The 24,640-nt window shown below is 47.2% G+C and overlaps 1 protein-coding gene across 1 annotated transcript in view; it reads left to right on the top strand.

The window, feature by feature from the left end:
• The window catches only part of SLC1A2 (solute carrier family 1 member 2), a 131,654-nt gene that overhangs the window by 80,203 nt on the left and 26,811 nt on the right, over positions 1-24,640 (top strand). Inside the window, exons 2-6 of the mRNA XM_036257994.1 lie at positions 4,692-4,831; positions 6,636-6,788; positions 8,828-9,078; positions 12,030-12,198; positions 17,228-17,354. Coding sequence (XP_036113887.1) covers positions 4,692-4,831; positions 6,636-6,788; positions 8,828-9,078; positions 12,030-12,198; positions 17,228-17,354 — 840 coding nt within the window. The remainder of the gene's footprint in view (positions 1-4,691; positions 4,832-6,635; positions 6,789-8,827; positions 9,079-12,029; positions 12,199-17,227; positions 17,355-24,640) is intronic.

Here is a 24,640-nt window from a genome sequence, read left to right as displayed (position 1 = left end):
CTGAATCCGACACCACATCTAATGATCCTATTATTAGAGACGCTTGGCAGAGCAGGGGAAATCGAACGCTAATAGAAAGCATGTTCCGAGAATAGTTTGAAACTTCGCACCAGCCCCATTACATGTTCCTTTTTGAGTCACAAAAGGATGTTTCCAGCCTGTTGTTGAAGCAGGTCTCGTGGATCTGCGTGAGAAAGAACGGGGCAGCGACTGCAAAATTAACAGCTGTTTAAATAATTTAATGGAGAACTTAGGGCTGAAGGAAATTATAGGCTCATTGTTCAAGTTTCTAATTATCCAAACAGCTGTCTCATCACGTGGTCTTACTTGGCTGGGCGATGGAGAGAGGTCTACAGTGTTGGTGCACAGGAACTTCCACTGGTGAGGAATTGCGTTGCTAAGTCCTCTGTCCAGAAGGCCCTTGGGACACACAGAGGTGGTCCACAGTGTTGGACAGTATCGGGCTCAGTGGGTTTGCTAGATAGAACCTGTGCTTTCCAATTCCTTCGTGTTTGCATCAGTCTGCCCAGCCACAGGTGGTGGGAAGGGCGTATTCACAAGGGCTAAGTGTGCTCACTTGAAATAATTATTGTATTTATCTGGTGAACTTACCCCAACCAGCTTCTGCTCATCGCCGGGGAAGCAAACCGCAAGCGGCTGTGACCTCAGACCTCTGCCTGTGTTCACTCTCCTGTCCCCGGGACTGTTTTCTTTTGCTGGGAGCCGGGAGAGTCGCTGAAAGTCTGTCCTATTCCCCGTGCTAATAGGGCCCAGCTTTACTAATTTGTCACTCATTGGAGCCTGTGCCCACGCTAAAAACCAGCACGTGGACACCCGGATGGGTGCTTCGGGCCCTTGTGTGTATATACTGATTTCCAAACTGTCTATTTCATTTACTTGCTAAGCTCTGGACACATTGCACAGTGAGCTTAGGAGACCCTCATTCACTCCAGGTTTCTGTTCACGTGCCTGCTTATCACCGATGCCTCCCCTGTGGATACCTCTGCCTTCTTCCTGCAGGGCCTCCTCCTCCTCGCGCGGATTTCCACTTGAAATACCTTTATCCGTGTATTTGTTCTCCCACTGAAACGTACACCCCACGAGAGCGAGGGCTTTGTCCGTGTTGTTGATTTGCGGGATCTTTGGCTCCTAGCGCAGCCCAGGGCCTGGCATATGTGCCCGGGAGACATCTGTGGAACAAAGGCAGGAAGGTCAGGGTTTCTGAAGTGGTGTGCTCCAGCCCGAGGCAGAAGGGCTGCATTCCCCGGAGGGGCCCTTCCGAGCTGCCTTCCAGTTCTTAATTTCTCTGAGCCAATATTTGTCAAGCACTTGGGACCAGATGTTAAAGGGCACAGTCCTGCTCTCCCAGGCCTCACAGACTGGTGGAGGAGGTGGACATTTAAATCTAGTCCTTCCCTTTAAGATCCAACTCGGGCATCAGCGCCTCCTGGAAGCTTGTCTAGAACACTGGTTTTCTCTAAAGCTGGATGAGGCCCTGTTCTTACGCTTTCCATAGCGTCCTGGGCAGACTTTTATCAGGGCCCGTATGTGCAGCAGACAAGTGAGGTACAGTGTGCTCTCTGTTTCCCCTTGCAAACTCCTTAGGAGCAAGGACACACCTTACTCATTACCCAGTATAGTATCACGTACGCTATAAATTGCAGGTATTCTTGTTATTACCATTGTTGCTATGTGTGTTCAGTCACTAGTATTTATATAGCCCTGTATGTGTGCAATATCATTTTTAAAACCGTATCTGTTCTTCTGCAGATATACAAGGCTTAGAAGCATCTCTAGATTGTGTCATATTATATTATATAACATCATATTCTATCATATTCTCCAGTTCAGGCTCTCTGGGGTTTCTGGGGATGCAGTGATCATGTAGACTGGTATAGAATCTTTACAGAGAGTTCTTAGGGGACTCCCTGTGTCCCCGGATACAAGCTGAAGCCTTGATGTACTTTAAAAAGTATTTTCTATGTGCAGATGTTAGGAACTGTCAGCTTGGAGCATCTGTCTAACTCCAAGAGGGCAAGTTACAGGAATTCTCTCAATAAATACTTGTGGGTTTACAGCATTTTGATGTTGCCACTTTGATGTGGCTGTTTTGATTCAGGGCTTCAGGGCATTTTGTCATGGCTTAGAAAACACACCATTGAACATGCAGCAGTTTTGTGCAACTGAGAACTGTGTGCCACAGGCAAGGAACCACGTGGCTGGCTTGGGTGTGGGCGTTCACATTTGTGTGTTTTCACTTCAACATGGCCGGTCTGGTGCTTGACGCTCTCATTGCATCATATGGATCTTGCCAGAATGCTGGCTTTAAATCAGCGTTAGTTTTACTTAAGTACCAACCACGTGCCGGATTCTAACTTCAGTGGCAGGAGGGATTCCGTTGAGACGGAAAGCGGGGGTGACAACCTCGAGGGGATCGCGGAGTTTTTGCCGAGGGCTGGCTAATGGAATAGGTCACTGCACAGGACCTCTATTCTTTGCTGCCGATTTTCTGGCTTACGGCTTCAGATGACCGGCTAGCGAAATGTTTAAAAATATTGAAAGATCCCAACGCAAACATAAAAATATAGTCTATCCATGCTGAAAAGATCATTTTGGTCATTTCCCCTGCTGTGCTGTAACGAGAACGGCTCTGTCTGTTTCACTTGGTGATGAGAGGAAGTGGTATTTTTGCTCGCTGATCGGAAAGGACCTCGTCTGTTTCCTGGGAGCAGTCATGTCCCCTTTTCTTTGTCAGATGCTCCAAGTGATCATTAGCACACTCCTGTTAGCCAGGCAGAGGTTGCCCAAAAACTAACTAAATGAGTAGAGAATTAGGTATTGAGGGGACACTAAGATGCTTATAATTTGACTAATGATTTCATCTGGGTATTCTCCCAGTCCGTGCAACATCATTCCCAATTTTAAAGCATTTTGGTAGCCAATGTATTCAGCATCCTCTTATGAAATAAGTAAGGGTGTAGTTGTATTTGGGTCCAAGGCCTTAACTCTGACACTGAGAGCTGAGCATGGTGTCTTACCGGAATGCTGCTGCACCTACGTAGATCCCTGAGTTAAATGTCGCCCTTGTTGTGAACTTGATGAGTATCGTGTGTCTCTTCTCCATATTCTCTGGAGAAAGGAAAGCCTTGTGGCAGGTGCCGGGCCTCTACCGTATGTGGTCATGTTTAATTTCCACCAGGTTGGCAGCAAGCCCCTGTTTCTGTCCACCACACAGCTAGTGATGGAGTCAGGATCTGAAACCCAGATTCTCTGACTGTAAAACCCATGCTATTTCCATTGTAACCGGTGATTGCAAACCACTGGTTTGCAGATTGGTGTCGGTTCTAAGGACATTCTCTCCGGTCTGTGGTGATAATATCCAGGTAAGGCCAGCACCTCCTCTTACAAGGCACTGTCATGTAGTCAGAGACTGTGGCCTGTCTTTGTAGGGGTTAAAGACTATTTTTCTTCAGTCAAATGATGGTGATTGCAAATGGCAGCTAACAAAAGTATCCTAAGTTGTCCAGGTAAAAATCTGGCCTTTCTGTGATCATCTTCAAGCTTAAATTTTACATCTTATTGGCCTGGGAAATGACAGAGCTGGAAAAAGGGGCAGCATGCTCATTATTCTGGCAAGGGCTCCGTCGCAGACTCTCCACACGACTTGAGATCACATGGTGTTTATCTGGAGGGGGCTGGGCTGCGTCCAGGAAAGAAGGTGATCACATGCTTAAGACCGTACTTCTTGGATGTTGAGTGGTATTGATTCTTGGGCAGCTTAGCAGAGCCCAGATGTTTGTGTGAGTGATCTCTTAAAAAGCACAAGGTTTTTTTTTTATCCTCACCCGAGGACATTTTTTTTTTTTTGGCATTTATTTTCAGACAGAGCAGGAGGGAGAAAGGGGGGAAGAGAGAGAGAGAAACATCCATGTGAGAGAGACACATCGACTGGTTGCCACCCACACAGTCCCAACCGGGGCCGGGGACAAACTGCAACCGAGGCACAAACCCGGGTCTCTCCAGTCCACAGGCCGATGCTCTAACCGCTGAGCCAAACCGGCCAGGGCAAAAGCACAAAGATTTTTAAAAAACTGGATAAACCATCTTTTCCGAAAGAGAAACAGAACTTGGACCACCAGCATGGATGACTTCTCTGCGTCCAGGACGGGGAGAGCTTGAGCTCAGCGGCATTTTACTTGAGCATGATTAGGCGGTGACTCTACGGACCTTGGTTATTCCGGTCACCCTTTGGCAGTCGTTACAGAAGGAAAGATCTCAGGTTTTGGAGCCAGACATGTCTGGGTGTGAGCTCCGTTTCTTTTAGCCTGTGACCCATGGCAAGTGACTTCCTGTCAAATGGGACAGGGGTACTTGCCTCTGACAGTTACAAGGCGGGCAAATCTTAGAACCGCCCCACCCCCACCCCCTGCTGGCTGCGGCCTTTCTTTTCTTTACCACGATGATCCAAGCTGATGGGACAAAAGCCTTGGCTCGTAGATACGGGGTGGGATCTAGTGTCCTGCTTATAGGTGCATTGGGATCCCGGGTACCCTGAGTTGCTGTTTTGGTTTTCTTGCCAATGTTTCCAGATTCCCAGCTGTGTCTGTTACTCCTCCTACTCCCGGTGCCCCTCCAACAGGGTAGGGAAGGTGCCCAGCGGTGTCTAACCACGGACTTCACTTCTGTTTTAGTGCCAACAACATGCCCAAGCAGGTGGAGGTGCGGATGCATGACGGCCACCTCAGCCCGGAGGAACCGAAGCACCGGCATCTGGGGCTGCGGGTGTGCGACAAGCTGGGGAAGAATCTCCTGCTCACCTTGACGGTGTTTGGTAGGTGACAGGGCCTCCCCGCGGCCCTCTTCTCCGTCTCTCCTGGCTCAGTGGGGAAGCTGGGTCGGGCAGCCAGCCCTCCTGCCACTCTGCTGAGACCCCTGTGCCCAGGCATGGCTGCCTCGATGGTATCACCTTCCTGCCCTGGCCACGCGGGTGCCTCTCTGGGATTCTGCTGGTCTCAGGTGTCGGTGTGCACGGACACTGCCCCCGAGTGTGGCAGCACGCAGGTCCCCGGGGCTCCCTACTCCCTACTCGTGGGGACTTGGCTTTGGGCCCCCTGGAATGAAGTTCTGGACTCTGTCTCTTAGCAAACCTTCTAGATGATTCCAAAGCAGGTGGTCAGTCTACCACATTGAGAAAAATACCTACCTCAAAACAAAGGCAGCGGTTGCAGAAAACCCCACTAAGACGGCTTCCGAGGTCTAACCTCATGCAAACATTTCACTGACCGCAGGTAGACTTGAACTAAGGGGGCCAGTGTGGGAGCCGCTTGCCCCGATGCCCTGGTCTGCTCCTGGCCTATGTCGAAAGTCTTATTCCCCTTCTTTAGGCTCACCCACACCAGAGTTGTCTTTTGTGTGTGTGTGGCTGTTAATATAATTTTGGTCATAGGTTTTCAACCCGGGTCTACTGAAAGTGTGGTAAATTGCAGTTTCTTGTAATGACAACCACACCATTTCCTCTCTTGACCCCTCCCTTCTTCAGTGATCACTTAGGCGGTGCTCAGAAGCCATGAACAACTCCCCTCCCCACCCCCACGCGTGCCCTCTCCCTTCCTCCCACGGCTCCTGCTTGGAGTCAGTCATCTCCGAGGAGAGTTTGCCATAGCTCCGTTCACGCAAAGAAAAAAACCCACAGGCCCGATAGGATTTTCCAAGGGTTACCGTCCACATAAACACATGCCATTCATCACAGGTCTGGAAGAAGTGTATCTTTCACCCGTAGGAGAAGCAAAGGTCAAGCTGTTGGCCACGTTCTTCCTTTTGCATCCCTGGGGTTAACGCTGTTGCCCACAGACGTGGAACTCCCTCCCCGCCCCCAGCCTGCGGTGCACTGACCTTTGTGGTTTCCACAGGGCTGTTTATGTTGGCCGCCTGTTTGGAGAGATCTGAAGTTTTCCTGTGGAATCCCTGAATGTGCAAAGCGAAAGGCCCCTGCCAGCACCTTGACCCAAATCGTTCCCTCCCAAATGACATATTGTTAGAGACCCTCCTTGACCTCCCATAAGATCAGCAAGTCTAAAGACTATATAAGAGGCTATAGAAGTCAAGGACAAAGCTTCTTGAGGGTAAGCTATGAGGAAATTATTGGAAGTTAAAGGAATAGAAGAAAAAGAAAAAAAAAACTCACATCAGCTTAATCAATCAAATGTTCTGTTTATTGGGAATTCAATTAAAAAGGGAAGAGGTACATTAAACACCATGCCATGTGGCCAGGCCCAGGCTGAGAGGAGAAGCAAAATCTGCCACCTCGATGATTTCTACTGACAATCTCTGACTCTACACGTGGACAACAGCCTCAAAATGTTAGCGTCCGGTTGCCATGACATACTTCCTATAAAGCCTTCAGAAGGCTCCCCTAGACTATCCCAGAGCTGCCTATTGGGATAGTTGGAGATGCAGAATGTTCTCTTACTAGTCATCAACATCAGTTTCACGTATCTTTTGGTATTTTTGTTACATGTCATTCATCTTCTGATAAAGGTCAGTGTGACTGAAACAAATCCTTAAAGCTATTCATTTGATTAGAGTAAAAATATATATATATATAATAAATCAGATGTTTCTCCCTGTCCTTGTAGGTGTCATCCTGGGCGCAGTATGTGGAGGGCTTCTTCGCTTGGCATCTCCTATCCATCCTGATGTGGTTATGTTAATAGCCTTCCCTGGGGATATACTCATGAGGATGCTAAAAATGCTCATTCTCCCTCTAATCATCTCCAGCTTAATCACGGGTAAGTCCACCTCTCTGGTGCCTGGCCACAGTGGGTCATACTCTTGCTCCGGCTTTTGGATTGACCACTGAATCTCAGTTTAGTTGAAGGAATGAATGTGATCGTCTGTGTCATTTCTCTTTAGAGCCGTCATTTTCCTGTCTCCAAAATGGGGACAGTCGACCCTAAAAAAAGTTTGCCATCTATTGATCAGTCCATCTGTCTGTCCAACAACAAAAGATAAAAAGGAAACAGCTTATGTTAAAAATGATGGTATCTGTAGTGATTTTAATTTTTATTGTATATTTTTCTCACTTTCTAAATTAGAGTTTGTTCAGAAACTGATAAAGGTAATACGTAGAAAAGGAAATTTGTCTTTACTATTTAATTGGGTGTAGGGAGAAGTAAGTATTGAAATACACGAAATGTTAGATATGCAAAAGCTCTTTGACCTTTTCAGAAGAAAGTTATACTCTCATGTATAACATAGTCACTTGTTTTGGCTGAAAAAAATTGTTTTATATGAAATAATTTTTTGCCTGGGTGGTGTGGCTCAATGGACTGAGTGTCGTCCCATGGACTGAGAGGTCCTGGTTCGATTCCCAATTAGGGCACATGCCCGAGTTGTGGGCTTGATCCACAGTGCAGGGTGTACAGGAGGGAGCTAGCTGATCGATGTTTCTATCTCTCTCTTCCTTCCTCTCTCTCTGAGACAAAATCAATAAAAAAAAAAAAAAAAAAAAAAAAAGACTTTTTTCCCCTCCATGGGCTTATACTGGTACTCTCCTTACCAAATGACATTATTAGAACAGCATATAAATTATTGTAGTTTAGAGACCAAGCTCTGAGTTAAGCATGAGACTCGGGCTTTGGTCTATATTTAGGTGCCACCAGGCTGGGTGACCTTGAGAAAGTTGTCCCTCCGGACTGTCCACCTTGCGAAGGAAGTGAGGCTCTGGTAATTCCAAGAGATTCAGATGCTAAGTCAGGCTGTTCTACAGTCTCATAGCCGGTCAACCAGTGAACCGGTGACTGGAAATGCTGGGACTTGGTGTCCGGGAAGCCTTGTCATTCAGCCCCAGACTGAGTGAAGCTGTGCTTTCATTTTAAAAGCTCCTTTCCGAACCAGAGAAAATTTTCTCCATGCATGTTGAAGAGATTGTATGCTGGCCAACCTGGTAAGGAAACCTAGCTTCCGCTGGCTAGAATTAGACTGCAGGTTGTTAAGCAGAAGTGGGTCATATATGGGTCAGCTTAATTCAGCAAAGCTAACATCAATGACTTCCTCCCCCCAGGCAAAAATGGGTACAGTCTCTCTTTTCAGTAAAAGCAGGAACTGAAACCAGGAAGTAGAAAAACTGAAGAAACAACTGGAAAAATACCCATGAAGTCTGGAGTTTTTGTGACTTGCTGGAATTTCCTCCGCCAATCATAGAACCTCCCACAGTGCCGATGAAGCACCCCTCTTTTGGGGGTGCTTTATACATACACGTGTTCTTCAATCCCTACACAAGACCGAGAATATAAGAGGGCTATGCTTCAACACCATTCCAGACTCAATTTCAAGGACCAGTAACATAATCAGAAATTGTGAGGCTTGACACAGGGCTACCAGATTCTTATTTTCCCATTTGAGGATGTTAAAAGCAACAACAACAAAGAAAACAAGTAAAAAGCTAGCATGTGGCAGAACCATCCCTTCGTAAAAGAAAGACTATTTTGACACCAACTAAGCAGAAAGAGCATAATCTCAAAATTAAAACTTGAATGTACTCAGCTTTATTTTAACTCAGTGTTGTAGACTGACAAACAGTAGTCACCGATCAGTTTATAAACTGTCGACCATGGATCTCCAACCCTCCCCAGTGCTCTAGAAATCTCAAAAATGTCCTTGGAAGATAGAATTGCAAACTGTGGGGTTGACCAGCTATTCAGGAGAAAGAGGTTGAATTACGCATTAATGCATTTGACTCATGGGAAGCCAAATTCTAGGTATGAAGAGATGGGTAATTAACAGAAACATCACAGAATTAATCCTTCCGGATTTCTTTTCAATCCAGGGTTGTCGGGCCTGGATGCTAAAGCCAGTGGCCGCCTGGGCACCCGAGCCATGGTGTATTACATGTCCACCACCATCATCGCTGCAGTCCTGGGGGTCATCTTGGTCTTGGCTATCCATCCAGGGAACCCCAAACTTAAGAAGCAGCTGGGGCCTGGAAAGAAGAATGATGAAGTGTCCAGCCTGGATGCCTTTCTGGACCTTATTCGAAATCTCTTCCCGGAAAACCTTGTCCAAGCCTGTTTTCAGCAGGTAAGCCACGGTTCCGGTGTTCTCACCTCTCCATGCTCCCGTGCCCCAGTTGCAGGCTTAGAGTCTGCTTCAGTGAATCAGCCCCGCGGAGCAATTTTCTTAACATTTAATGATCTCTGTCTAGGGGTGAATGAGGTGATCTGGGGCAAAATTTGGGGCTTGAATTCGTGTGGATTTTGTTTACCCCTCCCTTTTCTTTTAGCTCATGATACCACTTCTCCTTTTTTTTCCTGTTTTTGTCTGTCTGTCTTTTTTTCCCCCTGTCTCTACACTCTCCAGGGGCACATTTTTATCACCTTTGCCCACAACCCTCTAGAGTTCTAGTGGTTCTTGATCTTGGCAGTAGAGCAAAACCACTTGTGGTGTGTTTAAAAAAACACACATGCTCTACAGAATCAAAATCTCCAAGGTGGCCTGGGAATTTGGTATTTTTTAAACTGTGGAAGTAATACACGAGGACTGTGGAAGGTTTAAATTGTACAGATGGCCTTGGCCAGTTTGGCTCAGCAGTTAGAGCGTCGGCCTGCGGTCCGGAGAGACCCGGGTTCGGTTCCCGCTAAGGGCACGTACTTCGGTTGCAGTTTGTCCCCAGTCCCTTCACGTCGATATCTCTCTCTCTCTCTCCCTCCCACTCTATCTGTACAAAAAATGGAAAAATATCCTCGGGTGAGGATAAAAAAAAAAAAAAAAAATTGTACAGATGTACATAAAGTAAAAGTTCAAGTCTTCCCTGCCCTTCTCTGGAGCTACTCATGTTGAGAATTTTGCCTTTTCATTTAAAAGTGTTTTAGCTTTCTCTCTCTCTCTCTCTCTCTCTCTCTCTCTCTCTCTCTCTCTCTCTCTCCTGCTTCCTTTTGTCATGCATAGTATTTCTAAAGGATACATTCCTAGAAGCTGAAATGCCCTGCCAAAGAGTTTTATATCTTGAATTTCCTGGGTGTTGCAAAGTGGCCCTGACATGTTTAGAGCAATGTATACCCCTACCAACAACTGCATGCAGGCATCTCGATTTTTATAAACCTGTGATTCTTAGAACCGGATGACTCTACGAAGTGAAACCGCTGAGATACTGCTTGGTCCCCACTCGCCAGCCTGTTGTCTGACCCTACGGCTAGAATTCATCTCAGTTCCCATTGGCTCTGGGAACTAAACTAGAACCGAGAAGCTTCCTGCAGCCGTTTCCAGGAAATCAAAGAAGAATTGTCTTAGGCAACAGGCCACTTGGAGGAAAAGTCCGTTTTCCCAGCCGCCCCCAAAATGCAATTGCCAACCCCTGCTGAGCCCCAGTGACTCTGGGTTGGATATGTGCTGCGATTCTCAGGGCCTCTTTGGTGCCACGGGTCGCAAGGAGCTGTATTAGCAGCAGCCATGCCAGGCGGGGGAAGCCAGATGGGGAGCAGATGGGAAGCCAGATGGGAAACAGGCTAAGGAAGGGGTGCTAACTGGCACTCTCTCTATATATACCGTGCTGGTCCCCGAGCCAGCCTGCTTAGGAGATGAAGTTGCTTGCTTTGAACTCAAGCCCTGGTTTCTTTACTGCTCTTAGGACAGGTCTACAGTGGGCTTCTGTTTCCCCCATTGTTCCTGGGAGCGTGGCTCTGTTGCTCATGGAAGCTTCCCTTCTGATCACTCCTGAATTCTCTCTTCCTGCCAACATTGCCCAGACCAAGGGGCCCACACCTGCTAGCCCCCCACCTCACACTCAGCCTGGGCTTTCTCCCTCCCTGTGCAAGAGCGTGTGGCCAGGTTAGACCAGAGAGCACCCTGCCTGACCTCGGAGGACGCGGTGCTTCGTTCTCTCCGTTTCGGAGAAGTGGTCAGAGGCGCGTTGCCCGCTCTCGGCCCAGCTGCGGCGGCCCGGCCCCAGAGAGCCTGTTGTGCGGCACGTGTGGTGGAAAGAACTCTGGAGGTCGGGCCATCCGAACTGCAGTCCCAGCTCTGCCAGTAACTCTATGATGTCTGCCAAGTCACTTGAGTTCTCCGTGCTTCCTTTTCCACATCTGTTCGGGGTTCAGCCATCTGTGGCCTACTGCGTGCCGGCACCGCCACCCCAGGATCCCGATGAGGTTCTGTGTCCGTGGCCCTGCTGGCGGTGTTCCTCTGGGCTCAGATGGGAGCCCTCAGAGCACTCTGCATGCGGGGTGCCCGGCACCTTTCAAAACAGGACAGCTGCCACAGACCTCGAGGAATCGCACTTGAGCTGCTTGGGGGGCCAATCGCACAGAGATGCTTGGGGAGCGTTCAGTAGGGCTTGGCACCGTTACCCAGAAGGAGCTGGTGTCTTCCCACCTTATACTGGGATCTGAATTACAAGCCGATGGCCCTGCCGTGGTGGCTGCTGGCAGCTGGCTCATCTGGTACCCAGATGGAGATCCCCGCAGAGCCTGGCCCTGGACGGACCCCCATGAGTTGGTCTGTGAAGACTTTGTCCCACAGGAATCAGGCAGGAAGGAGCTAAACAGGCAGATCATGAGGTGCTGATCTAACCCCCACCAGGACCCTTGCCCTCTTCTCAACCAGGCTCCGTTCAAGGGGCCGGGAGGGTCATCCAATGGGACAGTGCAAGTATGAAGAACGTCCACGCTGGACGTGAGATGCCGCCCTGCGGTACAGGGATACAGTCGCAGGGATAGACGAAGCAGGCATCTAGCCCCGCGTAGGCTCATGCCCCATTACTGCATCATTCCGTCTGTAGTTTGTTACAAATGAGTGTTATAAATCCTGATTAGCACGTGATGCAGACCGTCGTATCCCGCCTTACATGTGTAATAGAACCTCAGCTTGTTAAACACAAACGTAAAACGCTCCCCAATGTTCAGAACCTTGTTTTGGCATTTCTTAGTTGCTTTCAGCATACCTGGGACCTTTCAAATACGTAAGCGATCAGGCTGTTGGTGTCCTTTTAGACCAAACCTCATCGGGATGTGTGTTTCTCTCTTTCACGCCATTAGATTCAAACAGTGACAAAGAAAGTCCTGGAGGCACCTCAGTCAGAAGAGGAGAGCAATGTCACCACCTCTGCCATCTCCCTGCTGACCGAGACGGCGACGGAGGCACCCGAGGAAATGAAAGTGGTTATCAAGAAGGGCCTTGAGTTCAAGGACGGCATGAATGTCTTAGGTAGGCAACCTGGTGTCCAGCTCCCTGGGGGAGGCGCCTTTGCCTCAGAGACAGTGGCCAGCCTCTCCCGCATCTCAGCCCCGGCACCCCGTGAGGGACTGGGAAGAGGGAGGTGGGCAGAAGTGACACCGCAGAGACGTGCCGACTAGAGGTCGGTATGGGGAAAGAGACGGGAGGAACATTCACTGGGCACTTTCCCTGACTTTCTGGTGGTGGTGGCAGGTCCCTTTCTCCGACTCTCCAGTTCTTTACACATCCAATTCTTTCATTCTGAAGCATTCTTGTTTGAGTTGCCCTTGTATACTTTGTGCTGCGCCGGGCATGGGGGATGTCCCACCCAGCCCTCGCAGTCTGTAAACAAATGCAGTGCTCTCAGGGATATAGTGTTGGCTGTTGGTGTCCAAAGAAGCTTATCCAAAGGAAATTATCTTGTTGAACTTGCTAGACTTCTAATGAGCCCTCTTCCCCCGCCCAGAGCCTTCCTAGCGTGCCATTCTAGGGGTTCTTAGGTCTGGAGTTGGACAGCCTGGGCTTGGGTCCCTTATGGACTACTCATTTGTTACCTGACCATGGTCAGCTGGCCCACATTCGGGCTTCAGTGGTGAAGTGGGGATGGATCGAGCATTTCCTTTGTAGGTAATTATGACGATGCAATGAGACTATGTATGTAGAACACAGTTATTGCCATGGGCTTTACTCATGTGCTCTGCTGTCATCGTTAACGGTGAGCTGAGGAACTAACAGAAAACACCCTCCACAGAGGATGGAGACCCCCATCTTGGGAATGGCTCCCGTTTGCTCAGTTTACTCCCCCCTGCCCCTGGGCCTACTCCCCACCCTGATCCCCACCCACTATTAGAACAGTGTCTCCAAGACAAAGAGGAACATTTGGCCTTAAACTGGGGAGATGGGGCACCTGGGTGGAGGAAGTGTGTTGAGCCATGCAAGCTAGATTTCTAAGGATTTGAGTGAGCGCTGTTTGGAATGGGTGGGCTCAGGGGTCCTTCCCCTTGGCCGTCTAGGAGGCCGAACACCCCGTCTCTTTAGGAGGCTTGTCAGATAGACTACAGAATGCCCAGTGAAATGTGAACAATGTGGGTTTCAGATAAACCACAGATAATTTTTTTTAGTGTATGGCCCAAATATTGCATGGGACATACTGATATTTTAAAAAAAAAATTTTTTTTTAATTCACTGTTTATCTGAAATTCACATTATAACTAGGTATCCTGTTTGTTTGTTTTAAATGTGATAACCTGGGTCCTATTTATCCAGAATGGGTGGGAGAGGGGGGTGGAGGCAGGATTGCCCAGCTATTGAAAAGCAGAAGCTTCAGTGAGGGAGCTCTCTTTCTGGCCTTGCAGGAAGCTGGTTGGGTAAGTGAGTGTTGGGTAAGTGGGAGTGAGGGTGGTGATAAGCTGACTCGGTTGCCAGGCAACGGAAGATACACAAACACTTGACATCAGTGTGAGATGAAGGAGGAAGGAGAGAGGGGAGAGTTGGGATGGTCCTCTGAGAAGGAGAGTTTGAAAATATCCTCAGCATCCACCCCTGAGCAGCTCATGTGTCCCGCTGCCCAGATGCTTGTGACCCTTTCAGGACCTTCCCAGCTACCCTTGCTTCCCCAAACCGTCTGGTCAATGTGGCTTCACAGTCTCCCGTACATTCTGGAGGAGGCTGAAGCCATGAGTAATGGGCCCGGAGCTTTGGAGTGAATCATTCAGAAGACTTTCGAGGTCTTTTCCAGAGTTTCGGTGGATTCTGGGAAGTCACACAAACTTCGACTGTAGGGAGGAATTTCAACACAACTCACTCAACCCCAGTGACCAAGTCTAAGAGGGCTTTGTTCAAACGAAACACCACTGCTCCAGAGTGAGTTCCGTGAGTCAGTGTTTCCAGAGGGAAATAACAAGCTGGACATGGGTTTCCAATTGCAGCTCGAGGCTCTGGAAAGCCAAGGGAAGTTAGACTGCGGAGAAACTTCCCATTTACAGATCACAGCTGAAATAACTGGGGTTCTTTCCATAGTTTTCCAAAAGCGAAGATGGTGATTTTCTTTGTGTTTTGCTTTTGGCTTCGGCTTTGGAAAGTCCCGAGGATCAAGTATTGCAATACGTGGAGATAAAACCCTGGTTCTGGCCTCGCGCTTCTTGAACGGTTCGTTCCCTTCCCAGAAAGCCTCCAGACCACGTCTGGGCTCCTCTGTTCCCGCTGCTTAAGTCACCTGTGAGAGAGCACACCTTCACACAGCCCGCTCCTGCACTCGCTGGTACGAGCAGCGTCTGCACACCCTGCAAGGGCAACGTTTTAATTCCAGTTCTTTGGGACCTTGAGACCTTGCTAATTTTCTCTTACATCCCCCTAGTGGGATTAACCAGGTAATACTACCTGCTCTCAGCAGAATGTGCAGACGATTTCTCACCATGCACCTCGCAAACTCCTCTCCATGGGCGTAAGAGAAGGGCTAAGAACAGCCTGGATTTGATGTCATACATTGCCGCTGAACTAGGCCACTCTGTCCCGGATCTAATTCTCACTGAGCCTCTGCTGCATGGCCAGTGACTCTCTTGTAAGTCACTTGTCAATCTTTCTAGCGAAGAACTGAAAAGGGGAAATATTAAAGGTCAAGGATTAACAACCTCAAGTACAAGTACTGGATTCTCCTTCCTGAAGATGTAGAGGGTCCAGTGAAGGGGAGCTGAGTAATCTAGGTTAATATGTGCTTGGTGTGGGGTGGTGAGTGGTTTTGGTGACTGGGGAAAAGGTAAAATCAGAGGTTCAGAGGAAAAATTCCCCTCTCAGAGAATCAGATTACAGTTTCCCTGATGCATAGCTGGGCACAGTAGGAAACGGGCAAGCGAGGGAGGGATGGCAGTGAGGCCGGCCAAAGCGGGACAGGGTGGGGGCGGGAGGAGGAGGAGGAGAGAGAGGACGAGGCTGGCCCATACCGCAGAGCAGAGAGAAAAGTGAGACGGCAGCAAGGTCGTGTGGCCAAGGGGACAGTGGCATTAGCTTATAGTCCATGCAGTTCTTCAGAACTGGAGCCCCCAAAATAGTAATACGCCAGGGGTGGGGAGGGGCAGGGACATGGTGGCAATCAGAAATACAGACTGTCCCCAGGCAGTCACGGGGATGTTGCTAGCCATGGTAGTGCGCCCAGTCCCAGGGTGAGTCTGAGTGAGACTCCAGGGGTTTGGTAAGGAGAGAAAGGCCAGGCCTTGGAGGAACTAAAGTATAGAGTAGATTTCTAGGACTGAAAACTCAGGCACAGGGACCAGGCCAGTGTGACTCAGCGGTTGGAGCATCGGCTTTCGGTATAAAGAGTCGCGGGTTTGATTCCAGTCAAGAGCATCTGCCTCGGTTGTGGTTTGGTCCCCAGCCCTAGTCAGGTTGTGTGGGAGGCAACCAGTCGATGTGTCTTTCTCCCTCACACTCTATCTGAAGATAAATGGAAAAATATCCTCCGGCGAGGATTAAAAAAACTACAACTCAGGCACAGGGAATGAGGCAAAAGCCAACACGGAATTGAGACCCAAGGTTGCGCGTTGGTGCTGGGCGAGGCCCGGTGCCATCCGATGCTGACATCCAGAGGCAGGGACGGAGCTCCTCAGCCTCCGGCTGGGGGTTAGGACTGACCCTGGAGGCTGACGGGGGCTGGATTTAGATGTCAGTCAAATGATATCAAGTGAAGGGAGAAGGGTTTGAGGGGCTAGGAAGTAACCATGGTTATATTCTGTCCTTAAGATCCTGAAAAACATGCAATTTAAAAACCAAGAACCTACAACCAAAATTACTCTATCCTGCAAAGCTGTCATTTAGAATCAATGGACATATAAAAACTTTCCCAGACAAGAAAAAGTTAAAGGAGTTCATCACTACCAAACCATTATTATATGAAATGATGAAGGGTCTTTTTGAAGAAAAAGATAAAATATATGAACAAACAAAATGGCAATGAATACATATCTATGGACAATGGATCTACAAACAAAATGAACAGGAAGAACAGAAACATTCTCATAGATACAGAGAACATTTTGTTGGTTGCCAGTTGGGAGGGGGGTTGGGGGAATGGGTGAAAAAGGTAAAGGGATTAAGAAGCACAAATTCATTGCTAGACTGGCAAACCTCAAAGGGAAAGGGGTTGGGGGTGGGTGGGAAGAAATAAACCAAAGAACTTATATGCATAACCAATGGACACAGACAATAGTGTGGGAAAAGGTGGGAGGGGGGTGGGAGTGGGGAGGAGGGGGTCAATGGGGGGAAAATGTGGAACATCTGTAATACATTTTACATCCAACAATGAAGATTTGGAAAAAAAAAAAAAAACAGCATTGTAACCATTTTGACCTTGAAAAGAATGATGATGAATGAATCAACAAGTTAAACCCAAACAAACTGGGTCAGCTGGGGTTCCCCAACTGTTCTGGATTTCTCTGTTTTCATTTGATTTCTCGACATTCCTCCGCCTTCTCACGTAAGTCACATAGCCATAGACAAGTGATTTTACATGTAGGATTTTTCTAGAGTGAAACACACCAGCCATGCATTCGTTCAGGATAACACCAAGCCAATCTAGACATAACCCTGGCAGAGACTGTATTGGCTAATTGGTCTCTGCTTTTCTCATGAGGGCTCCCAAGTTTGCATGCTAATCCCCAAGTCCCAACAGGCCTTTTTCCATGAATCTGTGTGCTAATAAAATCTGCTTACACATGATTTCACAGTGAGGAGGAGCGAGAAGAGAGTACTTTTTAGTTGGAAATGAAAAGGAATTCATTTTCTTCCGGCAGCTCACGGCTGATAGTTCAACGGGCTCAGGTAGTTGAGTAAGAAAGCAGAAAGCCGTCGTCATTGGGGGAAGGTATTTTCAGCATGACATCTAATGCTTCTGCCTTTTCGTGCCTCGTGCGTCGGGTGGGTAGCAGGTGTGAGCCTGTGGCTCCCTCCATCGGGAATGGTGAAGAGCAAGTGAGAAGAAACAGGTGCCTGATCATGCGTCCTCTGTGCAATGTGCTTCGCCCAACAGGCCTGATAGGGTTTTTCATCGCTTTCGGCATCGCCATGGGGAAGATGGGAGAGCAGGCCAAGCTGATGGTGGAGTTCTTCAACATTCTGAACGAGATCGTGATGAAGTTAGTGATCATGATCATGTGGTAAGTGGGCTTGTTCTTACTCCATCTTGTGTGTTGCGGGGAGGGCATGAGAAGCTCTTGGGGTCTCCAGAAAATACTGGAGCTCCCCCAGCAGGAAAGAATGGGTGGGTGTGGACCAGGCAAAGGGTTCTCTGGAAAGACTTTGGGAAAGGGTTGCAAATCTCTTTTTTGGAGCTTTTCCTAGAAAATGGGAAGAAAAACTTGCCCGTGAGGCAAATTGTATCTGCCAGTTGTTTTGTGTGGACTGGGAGGTAAGAATGGGCTTTCTGTCTTTATTTCGCTGAAAAAAAAAAAAAAATCAAAAGAGTAACAATATTCTACATGCATGGACATTATCTGAAATTTACATTCAGCCACACCTACTTATTTGCATATTGTCTGGAGTTGCTATTGTGCTAAACAGCAGAGTTGAATAGTTCTGACCTAGTCTGTATAGGCTAAAAGTTTGAAATACTTACTGTTTGGCCCTTTCCATAAAGAATTTGCTGATTCCTGCCCGGCCAGTGTGGGTCAGTGGTTAGGCGTGGGCCCATGCTCTAAGAGGTCACCCATTCAATTCCCCGTCAGGGCATATGCCCAGGTTGTGGGCCAAATCCCCAGTGGGGAACATGCAGGAGGCGGCCAATTGATGTTCTCTCTCATCGATGTTTCTATCTCTCTCTCCTCCTCCCTTCCTCTCTCTCTAAAATCAATAAAGAAAAAAAAATTTTTTTTTTAAAGAATTTGCTAATCCTGTCCTGGCTGGTTTGGCTCAGTGATTAGAGCGTCAGCCCGCAGACCAGAGAGTCCTGGGTTTGGTTCCCGCTAAGGGCTTGAACCTTGGTTGCAGTTTGGCCATGGCCCTGGATTAAAAAAAAAAGAAGAAGAATTTGCTGATCCCTGCTCTGGAGGAGGAAAAAAAAGGGGAAAGAGAGAAACTGGAAAAACCAATCAGTAATACTGAAACTAGGCAATATCAGGAAACTAAGATAAGCCCAAGATAGCAGGGATATGGCACGGCCCACATTCTGCATCCAAAAGCAATGTATCTTGACCGGCTACTCATGACTCAACCAGGAAAAAAAAGAGGCAGTTCTCAGACCATGCAAGCAAAAGTGAAATCAAGGGGCTATATTAGAACTCTAAGTGCTCTTAGGAATCTGGCCCCACCCTCTAATTTTACAGAAGAGAACATTGTGGCCCAGAAGCCAAATCCTGGTTCTTTAGCATGGTGATGATGGTAATAATAGAAGCTATCATTTATTGATTTTCTTTTATCAGTCAAGAGCCATGAGCTTAGTACCTATCAAAGGCAATCCTGACAACCCTGCAAAGAGGCATTATTATTCCCATCTTACAGAAAACGCGACTGAGCTGACTGAGGTGAATTGACTTGCTTAATATTCTACAGCTAGGGAGAGCTGGAGTTCTTATTGGTATTAAAATCCTTGATGGCTGAGTGGGTGGGGGTGTCTTGGTTTGAAGCATCTAAGCAGTATCGTCTCTTCTTCGTTCCATGTGTGCTTATGGTCTGTGGTTCTGAAATCTTGGGTAGCCCATGAGGTCATGAGTGCCCACTATTTACCAAGGAAGCTGTGCCACCTGTTGCTGGAAACTTCCAGTGGTCTCGGATCTGACAGATTTTTACATGCATTTGTTTCAGACCCTTATAATGGTCCTGTCTGCCTGACCAGAATACAAATAAAACCATTATTAGACCAAAGTACATCTGTGTTGCATTAGCCACAGGAATTCCGGGTGACAAATTCCCTGTCTCTTCATGTCCCAGTCCTACCCACCACCTTCGTCCCCAACCTCCCTCTAGCCCTCTTCCCCTTCTATGTGGTGTCTTTTGCGGAAATTCTACCTTCTTTCTCTCTTCTTCTTTTCCTTGGCCTCTACTCCCACCTTACAAGAGCAAAACTCTGTTCTTGACTTTTTTTCTTTTTTAATCCCCATGGACCCAGGCACACTGATGTGTCTGTAGTCGATCCTCACTGAAGCTTCAGGACTGGGTGGGCTAGATGAAGACGCCAGGGTCTCGGATTGTGAACATGTCCTTGTGATTTCATGAACTGTATTTCACAGACCTGGCTCGTCGAGATCCTTGCTTTATTGTACTTTTAAACCACGGAAAGGGTGCTAGTAAAATAATGTGTTGTTTTTGATTATTGTACTGATTCTTCGATGTTCCAGGCAATACTAGATCTCTGAATATTTCTTTTGTGTGAAGATTTGAAGTCACACACAATGTGATGCTGTAAAATGTTTAAAAAGTCTTTTCGATCCATCGTGAGCCCGTTGAGGAGTTAACAAATGCATCACATAAAGCAGAATAGACCTCTTGTTTCCCAGAATTCCTAGCAGAGTGAGCATCCTGGCTCTAAAAATGCAGTTCATATCTACGCCTCATGATGCCAGTGATGTGGGCAGTGTATAATAGCTCCTTCCTCCATCCATGCCATCATCATTCCCTAGAAGAAAGGGGATCTTTTAGGAAATCAGATGAGTCATGGGATAAAATGCAGCCCTTCTTCTCCCCAGGGGTGGAGGGTGGTGTGGATCAAGGAGTTTCCTAGTCACTGAAGCCAGAATCCTAAAGATTCAGCATCATACCCCATGAGATGAAGAGCAATTCTGAGTCAGGAGTAACTCCTATGGAGTGATGTCTAACAGCTGTTTGGGTACCTCCTCCAGGGAAACGGCTAGGGGTGTGGCGTGGGAGGCCATCCTGCACATTTCTTTCATTCTTAGGGCGACTCATCTGCCTTTGATAACAGAGTGTGACAAGGTTCTGGGTAACAGAGCCAACCGCTCTTTAACGGACTCCCTCAAAGCTTGAAGAATCACAGTTACTGGCACATTCTTCTCTATGTGGTAGTAAGAATAGTAATAACAGCACATGTAACACTGAGGAGATTGCTATTATTCTAACAATCATTAAATTATAGCTTAGAGTTATTAAATTCTTCCTGTATGCTCAATACTATTTTGATTACTGTACTGTACCTATTTATTATTGAGAAGATAATAATACTTATAATAATTTTAAAATCATAACTAAGACTCACGAAATTCCTGAATTAGGCTTCCTACTATTCCAATTACTTTGCATGCATTAACTCACTTACTTTTTACAATAATACCTAACAAGAATAGCTACTTTAGTTAGCCCCATTTTCCAGATGAAAGCAGAGCATGGAGGTTGGCTTGCTCGGTGTCACACAGCCTAAGTGGTGGGAGCCAGGCGACAGTGGTACCCAGCTCAGCTTCTGTCCGGCTTCAGTAGGGTCCTCCTCCTACCAGGTCGGTGACTCTGAGACACGCTCTAACCCCACATCCTCATCTGTAAAGTGATTGGTTATAAAATACGCATCAGAACTGCTGTGAGAATTAAGTGAAATTATGTCCAACTGTCATGGAGCTTTCCTGTCTTTGGCACCTGTCCTAGCACCTTACATGAACTAGTCTTATTACTGTTCTATTGTAATTACCATTACTGTCATCAGCTCAATCCATAGCCTTTGTTTCTCTGTTCATGAATTCTTTAAGAAGCCTGCAAAAATCTCAGATGAGAGGGGGGGGGGGGGAGAGAGAGAGAGAGAGAGAGACCCTTAATTTTGGTGTGATTTACATATCCTTATTTTTTACAAAGTTCTTTATAATATTTTTTAATTGTAAAAATGTAAACAAAAAGCAAAACTTTCCATAATCTCACCATGAGAGAAATATAAAGTGAGAAGTAAAATCTGTTCATCCTTTCAATTCCCTGTCCCAGTTAAGCCACCACCATCCATCCACCCATCCATCCATTCATCCATCCACCCATCCATCCATCCATCCATCCATCCACTCAACAACTATTTCTTGAGTACCTCCTCAATGGCAATAAGAATTCTGGGCACTGGTGATATAATGGTGAATAAAACAGAGAAAGATTCCTGCCCTCATGGAGCTTAACATTCTATTGAAATGAGAGAGAGAAAAACAAAAGGAAGCAAACAAAAATTCACATAGTAATCAGTGCTACAAAGTCAACAGACAGGGAAATGAGACATGGTGCTGGGGGATGGGAGGGAGGAGTGAACTCTCACAGGTGGGGTCAGAGAGGGCTCTCTGGGAAAGTGACTTTTAGTGAAGACTTGAAGAAGGAGAGAGAAGCAGCTATATGAAGAACCAAGAGGAGAATTTTCCAGGGAGAACAAACAGCAAGTGAAATATTTTTGAGGGTCAAAAGGAAGATCTGGGATGGTTGGAATATGGTTAGTAAAGGGGGCGGTGGTGGGAGGTGGTGAAGTTGGTTTATAGCTTTGATTGTTTGCTTTAAGCGGTGACCTTGGACCCTGGGCATTTGCCCTTTCTTTTGATGCAGGGTCATTTTCGATGAGATCATTCATTAATATGGAAACCTAAGATCTAAAAAGGTCAACTTTTGAGTGGAGGCTTAAGCTCCTTGTTTTGAAAACAGGTGCAGGGAAATAATGGCCCTAAAAGATATTATAGAACAGACTCTTTCCCGGTCCTAATTAGTGCTTGTTCTATTTCTGGAGACCAAGGTGTTTGGGTCAACCAGAGCCCTGCTTGCCATATTGATTTCCCCTAACAGCTACCTTCTGGCCTTTGAATAACACTCACCATTTATAGCAGGAATTCCTGTTCCTCCTGCAGAGCTGAGGGCTCCGATGTTACCTGTTACCTCTCTAATCCCTCTGGCTCTGGTTCGGATGTGTCCTCGGCTCTGAAGCTGGTCCTGCTGGGCCAAGAGCCTTGAAAACATTTTCTCTCCATTCTACAAATTGCCCCTAAAGAGCAGGAAAATTGGATGGCAACCCTAACAGCTCATATTTGTGTTTTTCTAGACATCTTTAAAAGGTGATGGGTGCTTTGGAAAAAATTCACCTCCTGGTTTCTGAAGATAAATGCTTGTTGGCTTTATCGGAAGGAACATTTCGCTCAGTTATTTCCAGTCCCAGGGAAGGAAGAGCTGGCCCCTGAGCCTTCCTGCTGATCTGTGGGGTGTTGTGGCATCCGGCACACCAGGAGAACGTAGGCTGGTGGGAGAGCCCAGGGTGTAATGCTGTGACCCCCTTAAACAAGGTCAGCCTCTGCCTCAGGGAAAGGAGACGGGGCTACAGGCAGAAGCTCATCTGGGAGCAGGGCAGCAGGATGCTGATGTTTTAACTAGTTCGCGTCAGTTACAAATCGCCTCTCTGAGGAGAAGGCTCCTCTTGAGAAAATAGTTTGCAGGCAAAAACATCCACAGTTGGGGGGCAGTCCCTGTGAGGACACAGGTGGACCTAGGAAAAGGGAGCACACAGGGGCTCCTTGGTCAGGAGTCAGGGACGTGCTGGGCTGGCAGGGCTGGGGGCAGGATGGCGGATGTGCTTGCCAAGGAGTGTTCAAACCCTCGAGGGTGGAGGGGTCTCTCTAAGCCACGACTTGCGCATCTGTAAAATGGGGATGAGTCACTCACTGACCAAGGCCATGCAGCTGGGAGGTGGCTGGATGAGCTCCATGTTTTGTGTGATTGTGTATATGACACTCACCTACTGCTCGCAGTTCTCCTGTAGCTGCGAAGGGCTTTCTCCAGGCACAAAGAGAAAGAAAATTCCGAAGAAAAACGACCAAATCTGCCATAGGTGCTCTCGCCCTTTCCTGACTCCTCTCTCCGGCTGGGAGCCTCGTCCCAGGATTCTGTCTTCCTCACAGTCTTTCTCTTAGTTCTTAATAAGGTAGCAACCGTCCCACAAACAGTTTTATTCTGATCAGACGGTGTTGAGCAGGTTCAAGCTCCAACACCAGATTGGACCATAAAAGGGGGTGTTGCCAACGTGACAAGCACTCGAGATGAACGGGAACGGGGTGGCCTGCTTAAAAGTGAAGACCGCGGTCCATCGTTTCCAAGCGCTCCATAAAATAATAATGTCGACGCCAAAATAAGTTTATTTAGGATGAATTGGTAGAGGGTGAATTGTCTGCTTGCCTACAAAGAGCCATGGTTGCTCATGAAAGGGAAGTGGTTTGGCTTCGTAGAGGGGAATAAAACCCTAGTCATGGAGTTTTACAGATCTGAGACTGTTCTCTTGCTTTCTGCTTTTGTGGACTTGGGCTAGTTATTTGTCCAGCCTCAGTTTCCTCATTTGCCCAAGAGGAATGATGATACCTAGATGTTAGGATTGTGTAAGAATTCAACGAGGCAAGGTGTGCGGAGCGCCTCATTAGACTGCCGGCATTGTCTTGGAGTCAGTGTGGAAGGAAATGTTTCAGACTTAGAAGTGATAAAACACATTTCTCTAAATGTACTGTTTGGCTCAGATGGTTTTCTTATTCTGTATGTTCTCTCCCCCTCTCTCTCCCATTTCCTATCTTCCAAGGCAAAAACAATGCAAATTCACAAACACCAGTTCATAGCTTGTCAAAACTCTAAAGAGCTTCCTGAGAAACTCAAAATTTGTTGCCAATTTCCTTTTTTTTTAATTAATTAATTTTTTTATTAATTTATTTTTGTTACAGATGTTTCTCCTTTTTTCCCCATTGACACTCTCCTCCCCATCCCTCCTACCCCGTCCTCGGCTTTGTTGTCTGTGTCCATCGGTTATGCGTACATGCATGTAAGTTCTGTGGTTTATCTCTTCCCTCCCCCCCAACCCCTTCTTCTGAGGGTTGTCAGTCTGTACTTCCATGTCTCTGGGTCTACCCTATTCCTCAGACTGTTATGTTCATTATATTCCACAAATAAGTAAGATCATGTGATATTTGTCTTTCTCTGCTTGGGTTGTTTTGCTTAGGATGATACTTTCTAGGTCCCTCCATGTAGTCTCAAAGGATAAGAGATCTTTCTTTCTTACAGCTGCATAGTACTCCATTGTGTATATGTATCACTGCTTTTTTATCCATTCATCTACTGATGGACACCTGGGCTGTTTCCAGATCTTAGCTATTGTAAATAGTGCTGCTACGAACATGGTGTTGCCAATTTTCAAGGAAGGAGCTGTGGAAAGACAAACAAGATTCTCAAGGACAGATGTGACCTGTGGGTCTCTCGATTTTAAGCTTGGTGTTACCCTCTAGGAGATGGTAAAGCTTATCTCCACTGTTCCTAAAAATCACCCGAGCAACAAAGTTTGCCTTTGGATTTTTTATCCAAGCAGGATCCGCCAAATCCACGGACTAGATTTCAGGTAGTGCAGTTAGTCTGAAGTAAAACGTAGCATCTACTGAGTCTCCTGGGCCTCTTTCTGCAAAACTCTGAGCAAATGGGAAGGGTTTACATCAGGTTCCAGTACCATAGGAAGGCCCAGATTTAA

The sequence above is a fragment of the Molossus molossus genome, unplaced genomic scaffold (assembly GCF_014108415.1).
Source record: "Molossus molossus isolate mMolMol1 unplaced genomic scaffold, mMolMol1.p scaffold_m16_p_13, whole genome shotgun sequence".
NCBI classification, from domain to species: Eukaryota; Metazoa; Chordata; class Mammalia; order Chiroptera; family Molossidae; genus Molossus; species Molossus molossus.
Note: the sequence above shows the minus strand (reverse complement) of the source record. Positions and strands in the feature narration are given on the sequence as shown.